General features: G+C 51.7%; 1 protein-coding gene across 13 annotated transcripts in view; it reads right to left on the bottom strand.

Annotated features, from left to right (window-relative positions):
• NCOR2 (nuclear receptor corepressor 2) overlaps positions 1 to 14341 on the bottom strand; it is a 255422-nt gene that overhangs the window by 171191 nt on the left and 69890 nt on the right. For all 13 annotated transcript variants that reach the window (XM_054843763.1, XM_054843759.1, XM_054843769.1 and 10 more), the window contains exon 2: positions 8869 to 9080. In XM_054843763.1, the coding sequence (XP_054699738.1) occupies positions 8869 to 8973 (105 nt within the window). In that variant the 5' untranslated portion in view covers positions 8974 to 9080. The remainder of the gene's footprint in view (positions 1 to 8868; positions 9081 to 14341) is intronic.

Genomic DNA, 14341 nt, shown 5'->3' with positions numbered 1-14341 from the left:
TAAACTAATAACTGCACGCACCCTCGCAGCCTTTCTGCCTCCCTCACTTTCTGTTTTGAACGTGTGCACTTGCTGGTGCGCTTCATTTCTCCTTCCCCTGCCTGCGGCTGCCCGGGTCTGGGTTGCCTGACCTCCAACGAGGAGGAAGAAAGGGAGGTTTGAAAGCGATGCTGGAAGCACCCCTGGGCTCTGACCTGCCGCACACAGAGCCAGACAACGCTATGCCATGGCCAACGGCAGCTCTCACCCTGCTCTCCCCGCTCCAGCATAGAGCGTATCCATACGGGCAACGCATCTACCGACTGCTCTATCCAGATGGCATTCCCATGGCTGCAAGAATTAGCCCCCAAGGAGAAGACCCCAGAGACACGAGGCTGGCAGAAAGGAAGGCTGGAGCTGTTCTTGTGACAGAAAGGCAAACTGCTCCTCCTCTCTTCCTCCTGCCAGCAGAAAAACAAGTGCAAACGCCCAGTGCTTTTGACTTCCTTGGAAAACAGCTCTGGAGCAAACCCGTGGAGAGCTAGAGCACAGCCAGACGAGCACCTGCAGCACAGCTCGAGCTGCCCGAAGCATTAGATCCATCCCCCATTGCTTACCACGTCTTCAGCCAGGAAAGCAACCAGGAGCTCCCCGCTGAGTTTCACTGCAAAGGCAGCTTCGCTTAAAAACCACCAGCTCTTGTTTTGCAGTGACGCCGAGGAGGAGCGGTCGCGGGGTCGGTCACCACATCCGCCAGCTGAGCCGGCTCCCCGGCGGAGGGTGGCACTTGTGGCAGCAGCCAACTCTAACCACGGCGTTGGGCACAGGCAGTGCTTCACCTGCGGAGCTCCCCGGACGTGGGAGCCCTCACTCAGCTCCGAGCCGCTACCCCACGCTGTCCTCGTCACCTTTTGCAGGCAGGCAAACGGGCCAGGGCGCTGCACATGCTCATCGAGGAGCAAATCCCAGCTCCTTGCCACTTCTACCAAGGATTAGGTTGTGGGCTGTTCATTACAAGTTCGCCCAACGTTGTATTGTGAATAATTTTATTTCTTAATGACGTGCTATTTCTGCTGAAGCACTCCCAAGCGTTTAGCCTAAACGAGGCCGATTAATAATGGCATAGTCTGAATAGTGAGCAAAAAACAATGCCAAAGCATCCCTGTTTATTTCACTATTTATAAATTGTCTCTTACCTAATTTTAGAAGAGGATGCCTGGCCCATTCCTGCTGCTCGTGAGCAGCACGTGTCGTTCTGGGAACTCCTTTTAACCACAGGGGAGTCGATGGGTGACAGCAGTGGGGCTGGTGCCCCCCCAGACTGTGGCACTGGTGGCACACAGAGCCAGAGCTGGGCACTTTACAGCTGCTGCCCTGGTATGTCCCGCACTCCTCTCGTCCCCCCAACAGCATCCCACCGGCTCTACGGGATCTGGGGACTTTGCTCCACGCCTCACCTTCATCCCGCGTGTCCTGGTTTCTACTGGTACTTCCCGAGAGGTGAGATGACAGCAGTTGCAGACAGCACTGCCTGGAGCAGCACCCTCACCAGCCACATGCTCCATCCCTCTTCTCCTCCTGCTTTTCTGCTGGTGTTTCCTCAAATCAGAGAGCACCCTGGGCCTCTGATGCCCAGAGCTGTTCCCTATACAATGGCAAGAGGGGATGCCACAAGTCAGCGGCCCAACGCGATGGCCAGGACTTGACCGCACAGCCTTGGACCGCAGAGCCACCCCGTCCCCCCAGGAAGCGCACAGCGGGTTGAGCTTCCCACGTCCCCAGGAGCACACAGCCAGCACGGAGCAGCATATTCCAACTTGGAACCTGCAAGAGCCTCTGACCATCCAGCAATTTGTGCAATAACCTGCTGCTTGAGCCCCTTCCTGCAACCCTGGCGGCAGCAGGAGGCTGGGCTAGCAATCGGTGCCACCTGCAAGCCAGGCAGACCAGCTCTCCAGTCCAAAGTGTGGTGGCCAAAGCGGCATGGCCACCACCCGGGCGGCTTTGCCAGATGCAGGGGATGCCCCCCACCCCTGCTCTGCACACCCTGAAAGTCTAAAAAATAAGTTGCTTTAAATCTCTTTCTGCCAGCAGCAAGTGTGACCTATTTTAGCAATAAAAGGAAAAGCTCCCTGGTGCCTGGATACCCCTTGGCGCTGGCAGCACAGCAGTTGCTCATCAGACCAAGAAATGCACTTTTTAGCCTTTGCCTGGAGAAAATAATTTTTCCCAAAGCCGATTCAGGTAAGAGGAAGGGGGAAGGTTTGGGAGGAACCAGGGTGGTAGCAGAGCCGTCACTGCATGAGCTCCAGACCCAGCGCGGCTGCGAGGGGACCAGCGTGGCATCAGCCCATCGCCCTCAGCCTCCCCAGCAACGAGGAACCATCCTCTGCTACTGAAAACCTCCACTGAAGTGCAAAGGAGGTGGTTATTGATCGGAACAGGTTGTCCGCAAGTACATTGCTGTCTGCCTCACTTCCTCCCAAAAACTCTGGGAGGAGCTCACTGCAGATTTTAAAAAAAAAATAAAATAAAAATAAAACAAACAACAACTCCTCCACAATCAGCTCTACTGTTGAAGATAAGGTCAGTAATAAAAACCTGGCTGAATACTTGCATTTTTATCTTGCCTACGGGGATGCAACATGTGCTGAAAATACAAATGCCCTTATTGTTCTGACACAGTCTCGTTGCCATCCATCTCTCAGACACTGCTGACTTGGCCTTTTGTTTTAGGAGGTGACCACACTGCGCGTGGCCCCTTCTTGGAAGGCATTGATTTCTGCTGCCATCCCTGCACCGAGGCCACGTCTGCTGCCAGCACCATTAGCGTCTGTACCAGCTGCACAGTAATGCATCCTTCCCGACGCCCTCTCCCCCGCCTCTCCAGCACACAGGGGCTGTCAGCAGCGTTTAGCTGGCCCGTCTGAATACGCCATTCATGGAGAAGTCGTCACGTCTTGGTGGGGGCAGCTTTCAGCTGTTGTGGCTTCCCGGTCATCTGACCGGTGCCGGGTGCTGGAGCCACCAGCCCTCTCCCCGGCAGCCAGAGGTGCCCGCAGAGCAGCAGCACATCCATTACAGTGCTGCTTTTGAGTCTCTCTCCATCACAAGACTTTTGTCCCAGTCGCATCCAGGCGCCTTTGAGCCGGGAATGACCCATCTGCCCTTCTTCCATCCCCCAAGCTTGGAGCTCTGCTTCCTGAAGCCACTTCTGGTCACGGACACCCATGCGGGGTGAGCAGCTCTCTTCATGCAACAAACCCAGAACTTCCACCTTAAAAGCACCTAGTCATTTTGCTCATCATTACATCTCTTCTGCAGCAGTCCCCCACCAATTGCCACCACACATGCTCCCATACAACACCTATCTGCAGGTCCACGTAGGACCCTTTCATCTTTCCACATTCTCCACTCAGCTCTCTCCTACACTTCCTTACACCTCCACAGCAAATCCTTCAGGTCAAAGAACCTGACTTGCTCAGTATTTTGAATAAATGTGGTGACACTGACAACCAGCAAAAGCCCCCAGTCTTGCAGAATGTGTCTCCAGGGGCTGGTGGGGCAATGTGGGCAGAGTCAGGCTAGAAGCGCAGGCAAAGGCTTTACGTCTCCAAAAGCAGCTTTAGTGGGTCTCTGCCTTTGCCAAACCGCGTCTGCAGCAGAAGTTTTTTCTTCCCTTGTGGATTTACAATCTTGATATCAACCAACAGCAAAGAATCACCCTCTGCATCAAATCACGTCCAAAAAGCAGATTAGGGAGCAACCATAGAAGTTTACAGTAGCTTGAAGAAAAAGAACTGTTTTGGATAAAGGCTGTATCCTAGGGAAAATGAGCTTTAAATACAAACTGCTGTAAGCCAACTCCTTCCTGGCAATGGGAGAGAGACCCCAGGGCAGGGAATTAGGTGTCCTGTTCCTTCACCTCCATGCTCTCCCAGTCCCACAGCAGAAAGCCAATTTTCCCAAATCCACCGCTGAGCTGCTCAGAGCTCCAGCAATCCTTCACTGGCAACCTCAAAGTACTTCAACAACGATCGCATCGAGTTCTTGCGACAGACACGATCAGAGTCAGTATTTCCAAGGTATGTTTTTGATTTTCAAGCCATTTCTTAAAACATTAGCTGGAGCCCAGCAGGCAGAATTTAGGATGCGAATCTCTGGCACGAACCGCCCCCTGCTCAGCTGTGCAGCTGGTAGCAGGAGGCTTTTCTTTGCGCTCGGAGGTGGTTGGAGAAGGCTCTTCGCAGCCTGGGGGATTTTAGCATTTGGCACCATAAACTCTTCCGTTCTGCAAGTTCCTGGAGCACCGACACAGACTGGCATTTTGCTTCCAGCAGATAAAAGCGTGACTAACTACTCCAAGGAAAAGCAACACAGCAGCAAAGGTACCTTGCGTACGTAATGTGAAATACGCTGCCCCTCTGCAGGCTTACCTGGCGTCGCCTTGCCACGCTGACCATGTCACTGCGGAGAGGACCTAGCTCCTGCCATCTCAGGAGCTTCCATCTCCTCACAGCACCTTCCACTGTAGGATGCTGGGTTTAACTCACCCTGCTGGGAGGAGGAGCCTGGCCAGGGAAGGCACTTGATTCCCCCCAGGCCACCGTTTGGCTAGGACACCAAACCAACACACAAGGTTGCACCAACCTCTTGTCTCTGGTTCAGAGAGAGAAGGAAGTTGTTTATCGCGGGCCAAGAGAAACAAGCGATCGGGCTGGGACGCTCCTGCACAAGTGCTGTTTTGCAAGCAGGGAGTTTAATGAAGGAACTACAGAGCTGCTCCCAGACAGGAGAGGTGGCATGGGAAGAGGCACAAAGGTCTCAAAGCTGGAGCAGAGGAATTAAGCTTGCTTTGCCATCTCAGGTGAGCAGTGCACGGGGAACGGGGCCAAACAGCACGCGGGAGGCGTGCGGGCGCGTCTTGTCCAATCCCCAAACCTGTTTAGTATCTCTAGTAGGAAAACCACCAAAAGCACCCCAAAAGCAGATCCTGTTTTGGCACGGAGGCTGTTGCAACGAGGACATCTTGCACGCCCCGACCCCCAGCATCTCCCGCAGATGACAGCACCCTCCTGGCGACCCCAGCCTGCATCCCAAGCCATATCATTCCCGCAGCGCTGGAATCTGACATTCCCTAATAGGAGAAGCTTACTGCTAAGGAGGGCACACAGCAAGAAACCGGATCCAGGGGGGAGGAAGAGAGGGGAACCCTTCCGTCCCCAGGAGTATTGATCACGAAGAGGCTTTAAAGGGAAAGGGGGACATGCGCTACGCAGGGAAATCGATCTGTTTACAGAAAATATCTGCAGGTTGCCTGAAAATGAGTATCCTTCACGCGAAAGTTTCCTTTGAGAGAACATGAACCTGGGACACATTAGAAGGTTAAGAGCACGAGTGATGTGTTTTTTCACCTTCGGCTAAAGGTCACAGAGCATTCAAACAATTCCTCTGTTCCCAAGCTGAACATGACAGAAGTCAACTAAGCACCCCAACATTACAGCTAATGAACATGGAAAACAAAAATGTTTCCCCTGAAGTTTGGCCAAGAACCACGCAATGCTCTTAAGAAGAAACTGCTGATTATTGGTGATTTTAGTTTTACCTAAAGAAAGTCAAACCAACCAGAACCTTTTCACCAAGCTGCCTTCTTCCCTTTAAAAGCATGCACACCTGTCAAAATTTTTCTGCAAGTCATTTTTTAGTAAGATGGAATTAAACCTAGGGTCATTATAAAATACTGCACCATTTTCACCTCCAGCCTCCCTGACAGCTGTTGGGACCAGATGCCTCTCAGTGAGGAAGAGGAGGACGCCCTGATACAGATGGGGACCAACCCACCCAGAAGAGCCTGTTCACTGCATCGCCCATCAGAGCTCACGCTGGATCAGACCCACGGGTTCACAGTCCTGCCCAAAGCTGGCACCTAAGAGGGAAACCAGCCAACAAACATCCTCACTCGACCAGTACCGGATCTTCTCCACCAGTTCCAAACTCAGCAGTAACTCCTGGAACATGCTGCTGGGAGATAGCGCCCATCGGTACAAAGCATATTTCTGTTTGTTCACTTGAAATGCATCTTTTCCCCAATTTTTGGATACTCTCTTAGGTTTTATATGATGGGAAAAGAAAAATGTCCAAGCCTGCTTCCACTGCCTTCTGCCCCCTCACAACATCCCCTCTCACTTGCCTCATCTGTGAAATCAAACAGCTGCAATCCTTTAAATCACTTTTCATAAAGTGTCTCCAAGCCTAAAATAATGTCACGGCTCATTTCTGAGCTCAGTATTCCTGCCGCGCCGCATTTCCCTGGGTGCGACCGTCACAGTTGGACTGTGATTATTTATTTATATTATAATAGCATTTGCAGCCCTGCTCTGCTCAGCCCTGCGGATGCGCTCAGGAGGTGACCCAGGGTGTTTCCACCACCAGGATAAGGATCCCTGGGCTGACAAATTCCCAGTTCTCTGGAAAGGATGTCGTGGAACGCAGCAAACCAGAACCAAAATCTAATTAAATGCAAGACATGCTAGTGTTGGGTTGGTTTTGGCCTCTCTTGCTTTCTTCCAAACAAGCTCTCACTGTGCAAACACACCCCATGACAAAAGTGACCTGGCCAAGACATGCAAGCAAATACCGCTGACTTTTAATATTAAACAGCGTAGCAACTTCAAAGCAACTGGGCTGTCCTCCCCCAAGCAATCCCACCAGAGATCAGCTCCAGCCCCAGAGCCATGGCCAGGTTCCAGCTCACGGCATTGCCGAGCAAGAGACATGTGTTTGCAAACAGCTGAGAGCGGCAGGGCAGATCATGCAGGGACACGCTTGAAGAAACACTCTGCCTACCCTCCCAAGGAGAGGCAAGGTGCGTTTGGCTTGTGTGAGGCTGGCACACTTCTGTTGAGAAGACCCTTGCAGCTTTCCGTCCAAAAAAAAAAAAAAAAAAAAAATCAAAAAAAATCTCAAGTCCAACCTCTCCTGCAATCAGACACCTAAAAGGTATCACGTAACTTCGGAAGATTACATGCGGTTGTAAAAATAGCTTCTAGAAGCAAACGCCAGCAACTTCTTCCAACATTAATAAGATAGAATAAAAACAGTATTCACTCTAGCCAGAGAGCAGGGCAGGTTGGAGAAATCCGGAGCTCCGTCCGACTTGCAAACAACTGCCCCGCTTGGTTCATTCTGCTGTTGCGATACTAAGGGGAAGCAGCTGGGGTTTGCAGGAGACAAGGACTCAACGCCCCAAGGCTAGGAGCCTTCTGCACCCTTCTAAAATCCATCTCCACGTTGGGTATTGAGGTTTCCTTGGTTTGTTTTTAAATCATGACTTTGCAACAACTGCAGATCTTGCTCACCTGGTCACATCCTCCTCCCTCCTGCTCAGGTTTCTGATAAAAGGAGAACTGGGATTTTCTTTTTGAGACAAATGCTCTCTTTCCGTCCCACCTCCCAAATAAATACGTTCGCACTGATGGAAGCAAAACTCCCATAAATTGAACCAGGTCAGCGTGTCTCATACCCTGGATGAAAAGCTTCTTTGTGCAGAAGCACGCAGGCCCCGAGTGATCTAGATGAGCCAGCTAACGCAGCCAAAAGCTCGTCCTGCGCCTTCCTTAACATTTCTATTTCAAAACTTTTCCAAACTCCGGCTCTGCTCCCCACGCCGCTCTGCTGAAGCCCAACAAAGAGGGCAGACGAGGGAATTTCACTCCTTCATTGACACTTTGTGGATTTCCAGGCTTTCAAGTCAAACCCTAAAATCTTCACAGCAGGAATTTTACCATTCAATAGCCGCCACTGTCGGACACGTAACCCCGAGACAAGGTCTCCTCGCTAACTCCTGCTACAAGCACCTTCCCGGCTGCGGCCGCCTCGCTGTAACCCACCAAGAAGCAGCTCCAAAGAGCAGCCTAACCGGCGCGTGCCACACTCCAGCACCTAATAAGATTCATTTAAGCAGCTTGAGCTGACTAAAGCTGTTCCACTAAGGAGAGTTTTTTCCGTTAAGGACTTAAAACATTCAACCATCCAGGATGAGCAAGCACAGACGTGAGTGATGCGACGCAGAAGGGAGAGGCTGGATCCGTGAATTAACCTGTGTAAGCTCCATTGCGTTCAACAAGGCACAGCCAACAAAAAAATCATCACTGGCTTATGCCTCGATCCAAGAGGAGACAAGACTACAGGTCAAACATAAGAGAGGGGTGGAAAAGTGGGGAAAGCATAAAATGGAAAAGAATCAGCAGCTCAGTTTTCTTCTCGCTCCCCAGGAGTGCCACCAGCAGCCAGAAACACCATGTAGAGGGGCAGGTCTGGCTGAAGGGCAGGTGGCAGGTTCACCCCCGGCAGTCTGCCTGGGACTCTGGAGAGCTCTCCCGTGGGTGTGAAGACCAAGGAACGGGCTCGCTGGGAAGCAGGAAGCCCACATGCAGAAGATGATCGTCCCCTCTCGATTCAACACCAAGGGAAGGCCAACCTGAGGAGGGCTGGAGGCCACATGCTCTTGCTCTGCTCAGGTGGTCAACCACCCTTCCCCTCTCCCCCCCAAGCTGGTTGCTGCATCCAACCAAGGGTGCTCTCGCTGGGAAGACAAACGAACGAACTGCGCTCATAAACGATGAGCCAGAGCCCACGACACCGCCACGGCAGGTGCCGGGAAGAGGCTGGAAAGGGAGAGAACTGCTGAAAGCACTGTATGGAGAAACAAAAGAGGATCCCACAAGAGAGGAACGATGAAATCCTGTACCACAGGCACGGAAACGGTCTGATTTCTCTGTAACAGCCACATCCGAGACCAGCGCAGCTGAACCACTGCCCCAGCAATAGGGACACACCACGCAGCTCCTACCCTGCGAGCGGGTAGGGAAGGAAAATCTCTTGCCTTACCGCATGTGGTCGAGCAATCTGAACGGGATAGGACATGGCGTGCGGAGGGTAGCGCGGCTCGGCAGCACGCCAGCTCTGCGTCACGGGCTGCGTAGATCCAGACATGGCGAAAGAGCAGGCACGGCGGTCACTGCTTCCAAATCACCGACAAAGGATTAGGAGAGCCAAGAGCTCCTCTTCATCGTGTGTGTGCTTTCCACTTCACGCAACAACTGAAAGCAAATGGGAAAGCAGCAGGTTAAAGTTCAGTCAACCACGGTCCCACAAGACTACTGAACATCAAGCCCTGGGTGATCACCAAACCCGACTGCCCTTGCAATTCTCCAGCAGCCCCGTTTTCCACTTGGCAAACACCACTGCCAAGGTTTTGCTGTGGAGCACCCCTGTCACAGGGAAGACCAAATACGAGATCATCCCAAATCCATTCCAACTGACTGCCCCAGAAGGCCTTCCCCCAGCACCAGCAGGACCAGGCCTGCAAAATGCCAGCTATTTATTCGAGCCCTGTAGATCTACATCTCCAATCCTCTTGGAGATGGGTATTGTTTTGGGTGGTGACTTAGTTTCCAAAACACACAAGCTAGAGCTTTGGCACTTCAACACGAGGTCACCAGAGGCATGAGGTCCCTCCGCTGCCCACCCCTTTCCCCATCCATGCTCTCACACATCTGCACACGCTTCTTCCAGTGCCTTCCTTTCCGAGCTCTGGCCGTTTCTGCAGCCGTCTCAGGTAAGCCCTGATCTATGCCAGGAGGGACCGACCTCCCCAGCAGCCATCTCCATCCACAGGGTTATGCTAAAATCCAGGACTAAAGCATGTCACACGCCTCCAATGACACGTAAATATTAGATCAGCCTTTCTGATCAGGACCAAGAGCCAGAGAAGACACCGTGGCCCTGAGGGTATTTTCACAAACACCCCTGACACCTGCTTTACCACGTGTTGCAATTCCTTTCCCAGCTGTAACAAAATCAGGAAAATCAGAGTGGGAGGACTCCCCTCAGCCCCAAGGGGAGATTTACAAATTGCTGATTTTTATAGATGCTTCACTTAGTTTTTTTGGAGAAGATTTTAAGGCTCCTCCTTTTTGTCTGGATTTCAATGGAAAAGTAACAAATGTCTAAATGCTGTCCTTCATCGCTGCCAGTTCAAGGTGCACTAATTATTATTCTCATATTAATGGTTAGTTATACAAAGCCTAAATTCCCACTGCAGCCCGGGCTCCGAGGATGCTGCCAGGACCGATCCCGAGCAGGGAGCGCCGCAGGTCCCAGCTCCCCCTCCCTAGGACCTGTTCTCCATCCCACGTGACGCTGAGCACGCCCGCACACCTCCTCCCCGGCAGAGGTACACGTTGCGTATAGATTTGTGCATGCTTTTTGGCAATATCAAACCCTTTCACCAGCAGACTGGGAGCAGCAGAGGTGGCTTCCAGTGCCGTGAGCCCCCAGAAGCCTCTCCCCACGTTCCCATGGTCTCTGCTGCACGGGGAGCACAGCCAGCCTGAGCCAACGCAATTTCAACTGAAACAGCAGTTGGTGTGTACAAAAACCAAAAAGGGGATGGGAAAGGGGGGAGGAAAATAAAAAAAAGAGGAAGTTTTCATTTTTTAATTTTTTCTCCCCCCCCCCTCCTATGAGACCGCAGATCAGTCCGTGCTGACAAACCACTTGCTATCTGCTGCAGGCAGGCACAGGAACGCCTCGCTGGTTTGTCAGCATCCACGCACTGCTCGCCAGCCAGAAATAAAATCAAACCAAGGCAACGGTCCCCGGCAGGCTGGGTACGACAAGCACCGCGGGATGAAAGCAGCCTAAGGAGGCCCCCTTACAAAGGGGCCAAGTTTTACAAAAATACTATTTTTCAGCAAATTTCCATGAAGGCCTAAGGATGACAGACACGAAGAGGCATCTCCACGCTGCTGCCAAGGGTCAGCTGAGCCCCTCTGGTAAAAGGGTTTTTTCCAAGTTACGTATGGGAAAACACACAGCAAGGTCTGGTTCTCAGGGCAGGGGGAGGAGGGACACCCAGGTCCCCTTCTGCTTTCGGCTCGCTCCCTGCACAGGAGCCGGGATTCCCCCCGGCCCTGCACCCACACATCCCTGCCGAGCCCCGGGACACCTTACCTGCCACCCCGGTCCCAGGAAGCACCCGTGGCCTGGGAACAACCTGACCCCCATCCCAGAGGGGGACAGTCTCCCCAGACAGGAGCTCGGCGTGCTCAGTGCAAGCCACCCCCGGGGCAGGAAAGCCCCTGCGCACACGGGGGAATTCAGAGGCACCCAGAAGGCAGCCGGCACGTATTTATACTTCCAGTATGACTACCCCACTTCCCCTCACGCTTCCGACTGGATGCGATTTCAATTGCCGATTCCCACCCAAACTGGGGGCCGTGCCAGGAGCACGTGGTTCGACACCCGTTCCCCTCCGCTCACCCTCCAGGGACACCCCACCACCACCCTCCCAGCTCTCCTGCACCCACGTGTGCTTCTACAGGGACAAACCCTCCCTCCAACTGCCAAGGACGCGTGCACGATGCTCACGAGGGCTCCCAAAGCTCGCTGGGATCTACTGAACTTTGAATCTGTTATTAGGAAAGTACCTTAAAGTTGGACATCTTGGCTTGCAGCCACCTAAGAGTTAATTAGCGCATGTAAATATCTATATATATACACACACACGTACATACACATACTCCAAGCTGGGGGAGCCCAGAGCCTTTGGCAGCTTTCAGCAAGCCAAATGCTTCCCTGGAAGCTCAGCAGGTGGACCAGACCATGGTCACAGCAGCTGTCTACAGTAAAAGTAACAGGATGATTTTTCTTTTTTTAAACTCTTCAGATCAGAAGTTCAGCTTTAAAACTCAGCACCACGTGCAAAGCCATGCGGTGTCAAGCTTTAAACCAGATTAAACACTTTTTGCTTCTGTCTGTGCAACCAGAAAAAAAAGTTAACTCTCTACTAGAGTTTATATGGGGTAAAATTAAAGGGGCCAACAAAACTGTCCTGCACCAAGGCAGACCGCCTGTGAGCTGTGCCGCTAGCAGGACCACAAAAGGCTTTTCCCTACCAAGGGCAGCAAACTACGTCTGCCTCAACAAGAAGCCCTGGAAAGCCAAGAGTAAAAAATCACGTGCTTGCAAACAGGCAAAGCACTGCCCATGCATTTCCACTTGTGCAAACCACGGAGCAGCAGGTCGCCAGCAAGATCTCAGCACAAGTCTAAGGCCCTGGATGCTCTCCACCGCAGCTGGACTGGTGGGGCTGGAGCCAAATGAGGTCACCAAAGCACTGGGGCAGCTCCTCAGATGCCATCGCCTTGGATTCCATTTTTACGCTCCATGTGGAGAGCAAGGGGCTGCTGCAGCGTGCCCAGCCCAGCACCGCTCTGGGGAGGAGGGTCCACAGCCAGCTGGCAGCGGGGCTCTGGGTGCTCCCGCTGGGGAACAAACTGGGAGCAGAACGTCTCGCTGGGGACATACTGGTGCCGGTTCATAGCTGGGTGCAGCTGGGATGCTGCTTGGCCAGCTATCCCCAGCAAAAGATGTTGGGGTGCCTCCTCATCAGCAACCCTTAATTAATTATCTTTAAGAGAGAAACACAAACAATAGGGGCAGATTAATGGAAATAAAAGTGTAATAGTGCAGCCAGGCTCTTCAAATCTTTAGGATCGAATTGTTTGGTTCCTACTTTTCTCAACCGATTTTGATGAGGAACAGACATTGTCTCACAGGAAAAGCATTTCCCCCCCAGTTGGAGTCTCCATCAGAGACTGTTTTATCCACAGACCTGCGTTAGCCATTACAGCGCTAGGTACAAGGAGATTTACAGCCTCTGATTAGGAACAGAGGAAAGCTGGAGGTTACCGGCAAACCCAGCAACAGAGCTACAGCACGGACCTGCAGAGGAGGCAAGAGCCCATGGAGACTCCTGCACCCACTTATTTCCACCCATTTGGGAGACTCCCAGGATCCTGCCCCGCTGCCAAAGCCATCAAAAACTCCACCCTCCTCCCCGCTGCCAACCTCCACGCAGCAAACCACCACCACCCTGCTCCTCTGTTTCTCTGCTTCATGTGCCATTTGCTGTCTAAACTCATTTCCCCATCACCTGTTCTCCCTAATTTACACCATGAAAGCACTCTGCAAGCCGCTGCAAGTTGCTGCAGGCTTGCCTGCACGGAGAGGAGCTCTGCCCGCACGCCCAGCTGCCCAAGCTCCTGCCAGCTCCCAGCAGCATACGCCAGCTTGGGCACAGCCCGTGCTAACGGGGTGTACAGCACCGGGCCAAACAGACTTGTGTCCAGCCCAAAAGATGGGCACAGACAAGCTCACGACATCCCGCAGTGATCTACAGGTTCACAGTCAACACCACTGCACACAGGACCGTGCATTTCCGAGCCGGTCCTTCAGCCCAGCTCCTGACTGCACAAAAGCGTACAGCCAGGACCAGACAAAAAACCTGCAGGTCTAAAATAAGGCTTCACAATTAAATTGAGTTGCAAAAATTTAATTAACATCATTCGACACACTTGTTGCTCTGCAAAGTTAGAGCTAACTCTCCTAGTCGGCTCCGTGCTCCTCAGGGACGGCAGGACTCCCAGGTGAGGTCCCTGGCTTGCTGCTGACACCATATAAATGTGGGCAAGTTGCCGCAATTGCCCCATACCTTAGGTCATCTGTCGGAAAGGTGAGAACAAGACACTCCCAGCTCAGAAAATACCGGTTTATCCATCCTCATAAGTGTTTTAAAGATCCCAATGAAAACACACTGCTCAAGTTCAAAATAAACTTTTTTTTTTTTTAAAGCAAGAACATGCTGAAATAAGATTAACAGAATATTTTGTTTCTTAAGTCCAGAGTAATGTTACTCAACTTGTGGTCTACGGACCATGGATGGTCTACAGAAGACGTTAGGAGGTAGCCCACAAAATGACTGCAAAAGACCTTATTAAAAAACGACTAGTACTACCATACAAGACAAACAAGCAAAATGCTGCTAGCACTCACCAGGGCACATTTAATTGAAAAATACTGACAACAAAGCTAATGTTTAATTACAAACATTAAATGATGCAAGTTTTTGGAAAAAATGCTACTCAAATGCTAGATACATGGTGATTTACCTCCTCAAACAAGAGGAAAAAAGGTATATATCCTCTAGGTAACTCTTGTATTTTGAAATAAAAGTTGAGGAGACCTTTGTTTATAATGTTTTAATTAATACTGAGCTATAACATTCACCTCCAAGAAACCAACCAACCCATCATGCTTAAAAACCCTCAGCGCAGACTTGCGTGCAGCAGAAAAGCACGTTCCCTGTCGGCAGCCGTCCCAGGGCCGGTAATGGCATTGACGTGCCATGCAGCTCCAGATCAAAACCAGACCTAAAAAGCAGTTAGAGATTTACCCACGCTTAGCTCTAAAGGACTAGCGGAAGCAAAAAATAATTAAAATGTGATGAAAATACGTA

Source organism: Grus americana, chromosome 16 (genome assembly GCF_028858705.1).
Source record: "Grus americana isolate bGruAme1 chromosome 16, bGruAme1.mat, whole genome shotgun sequence".
NCBI lineage: Eukaryota > Metazoa > Chordata > Aves > Gruiformes > Gruidae > Grus > Grus americana.
This window is presented reverse-complemented; position numbering and strand designations above follow the sequence as displayed.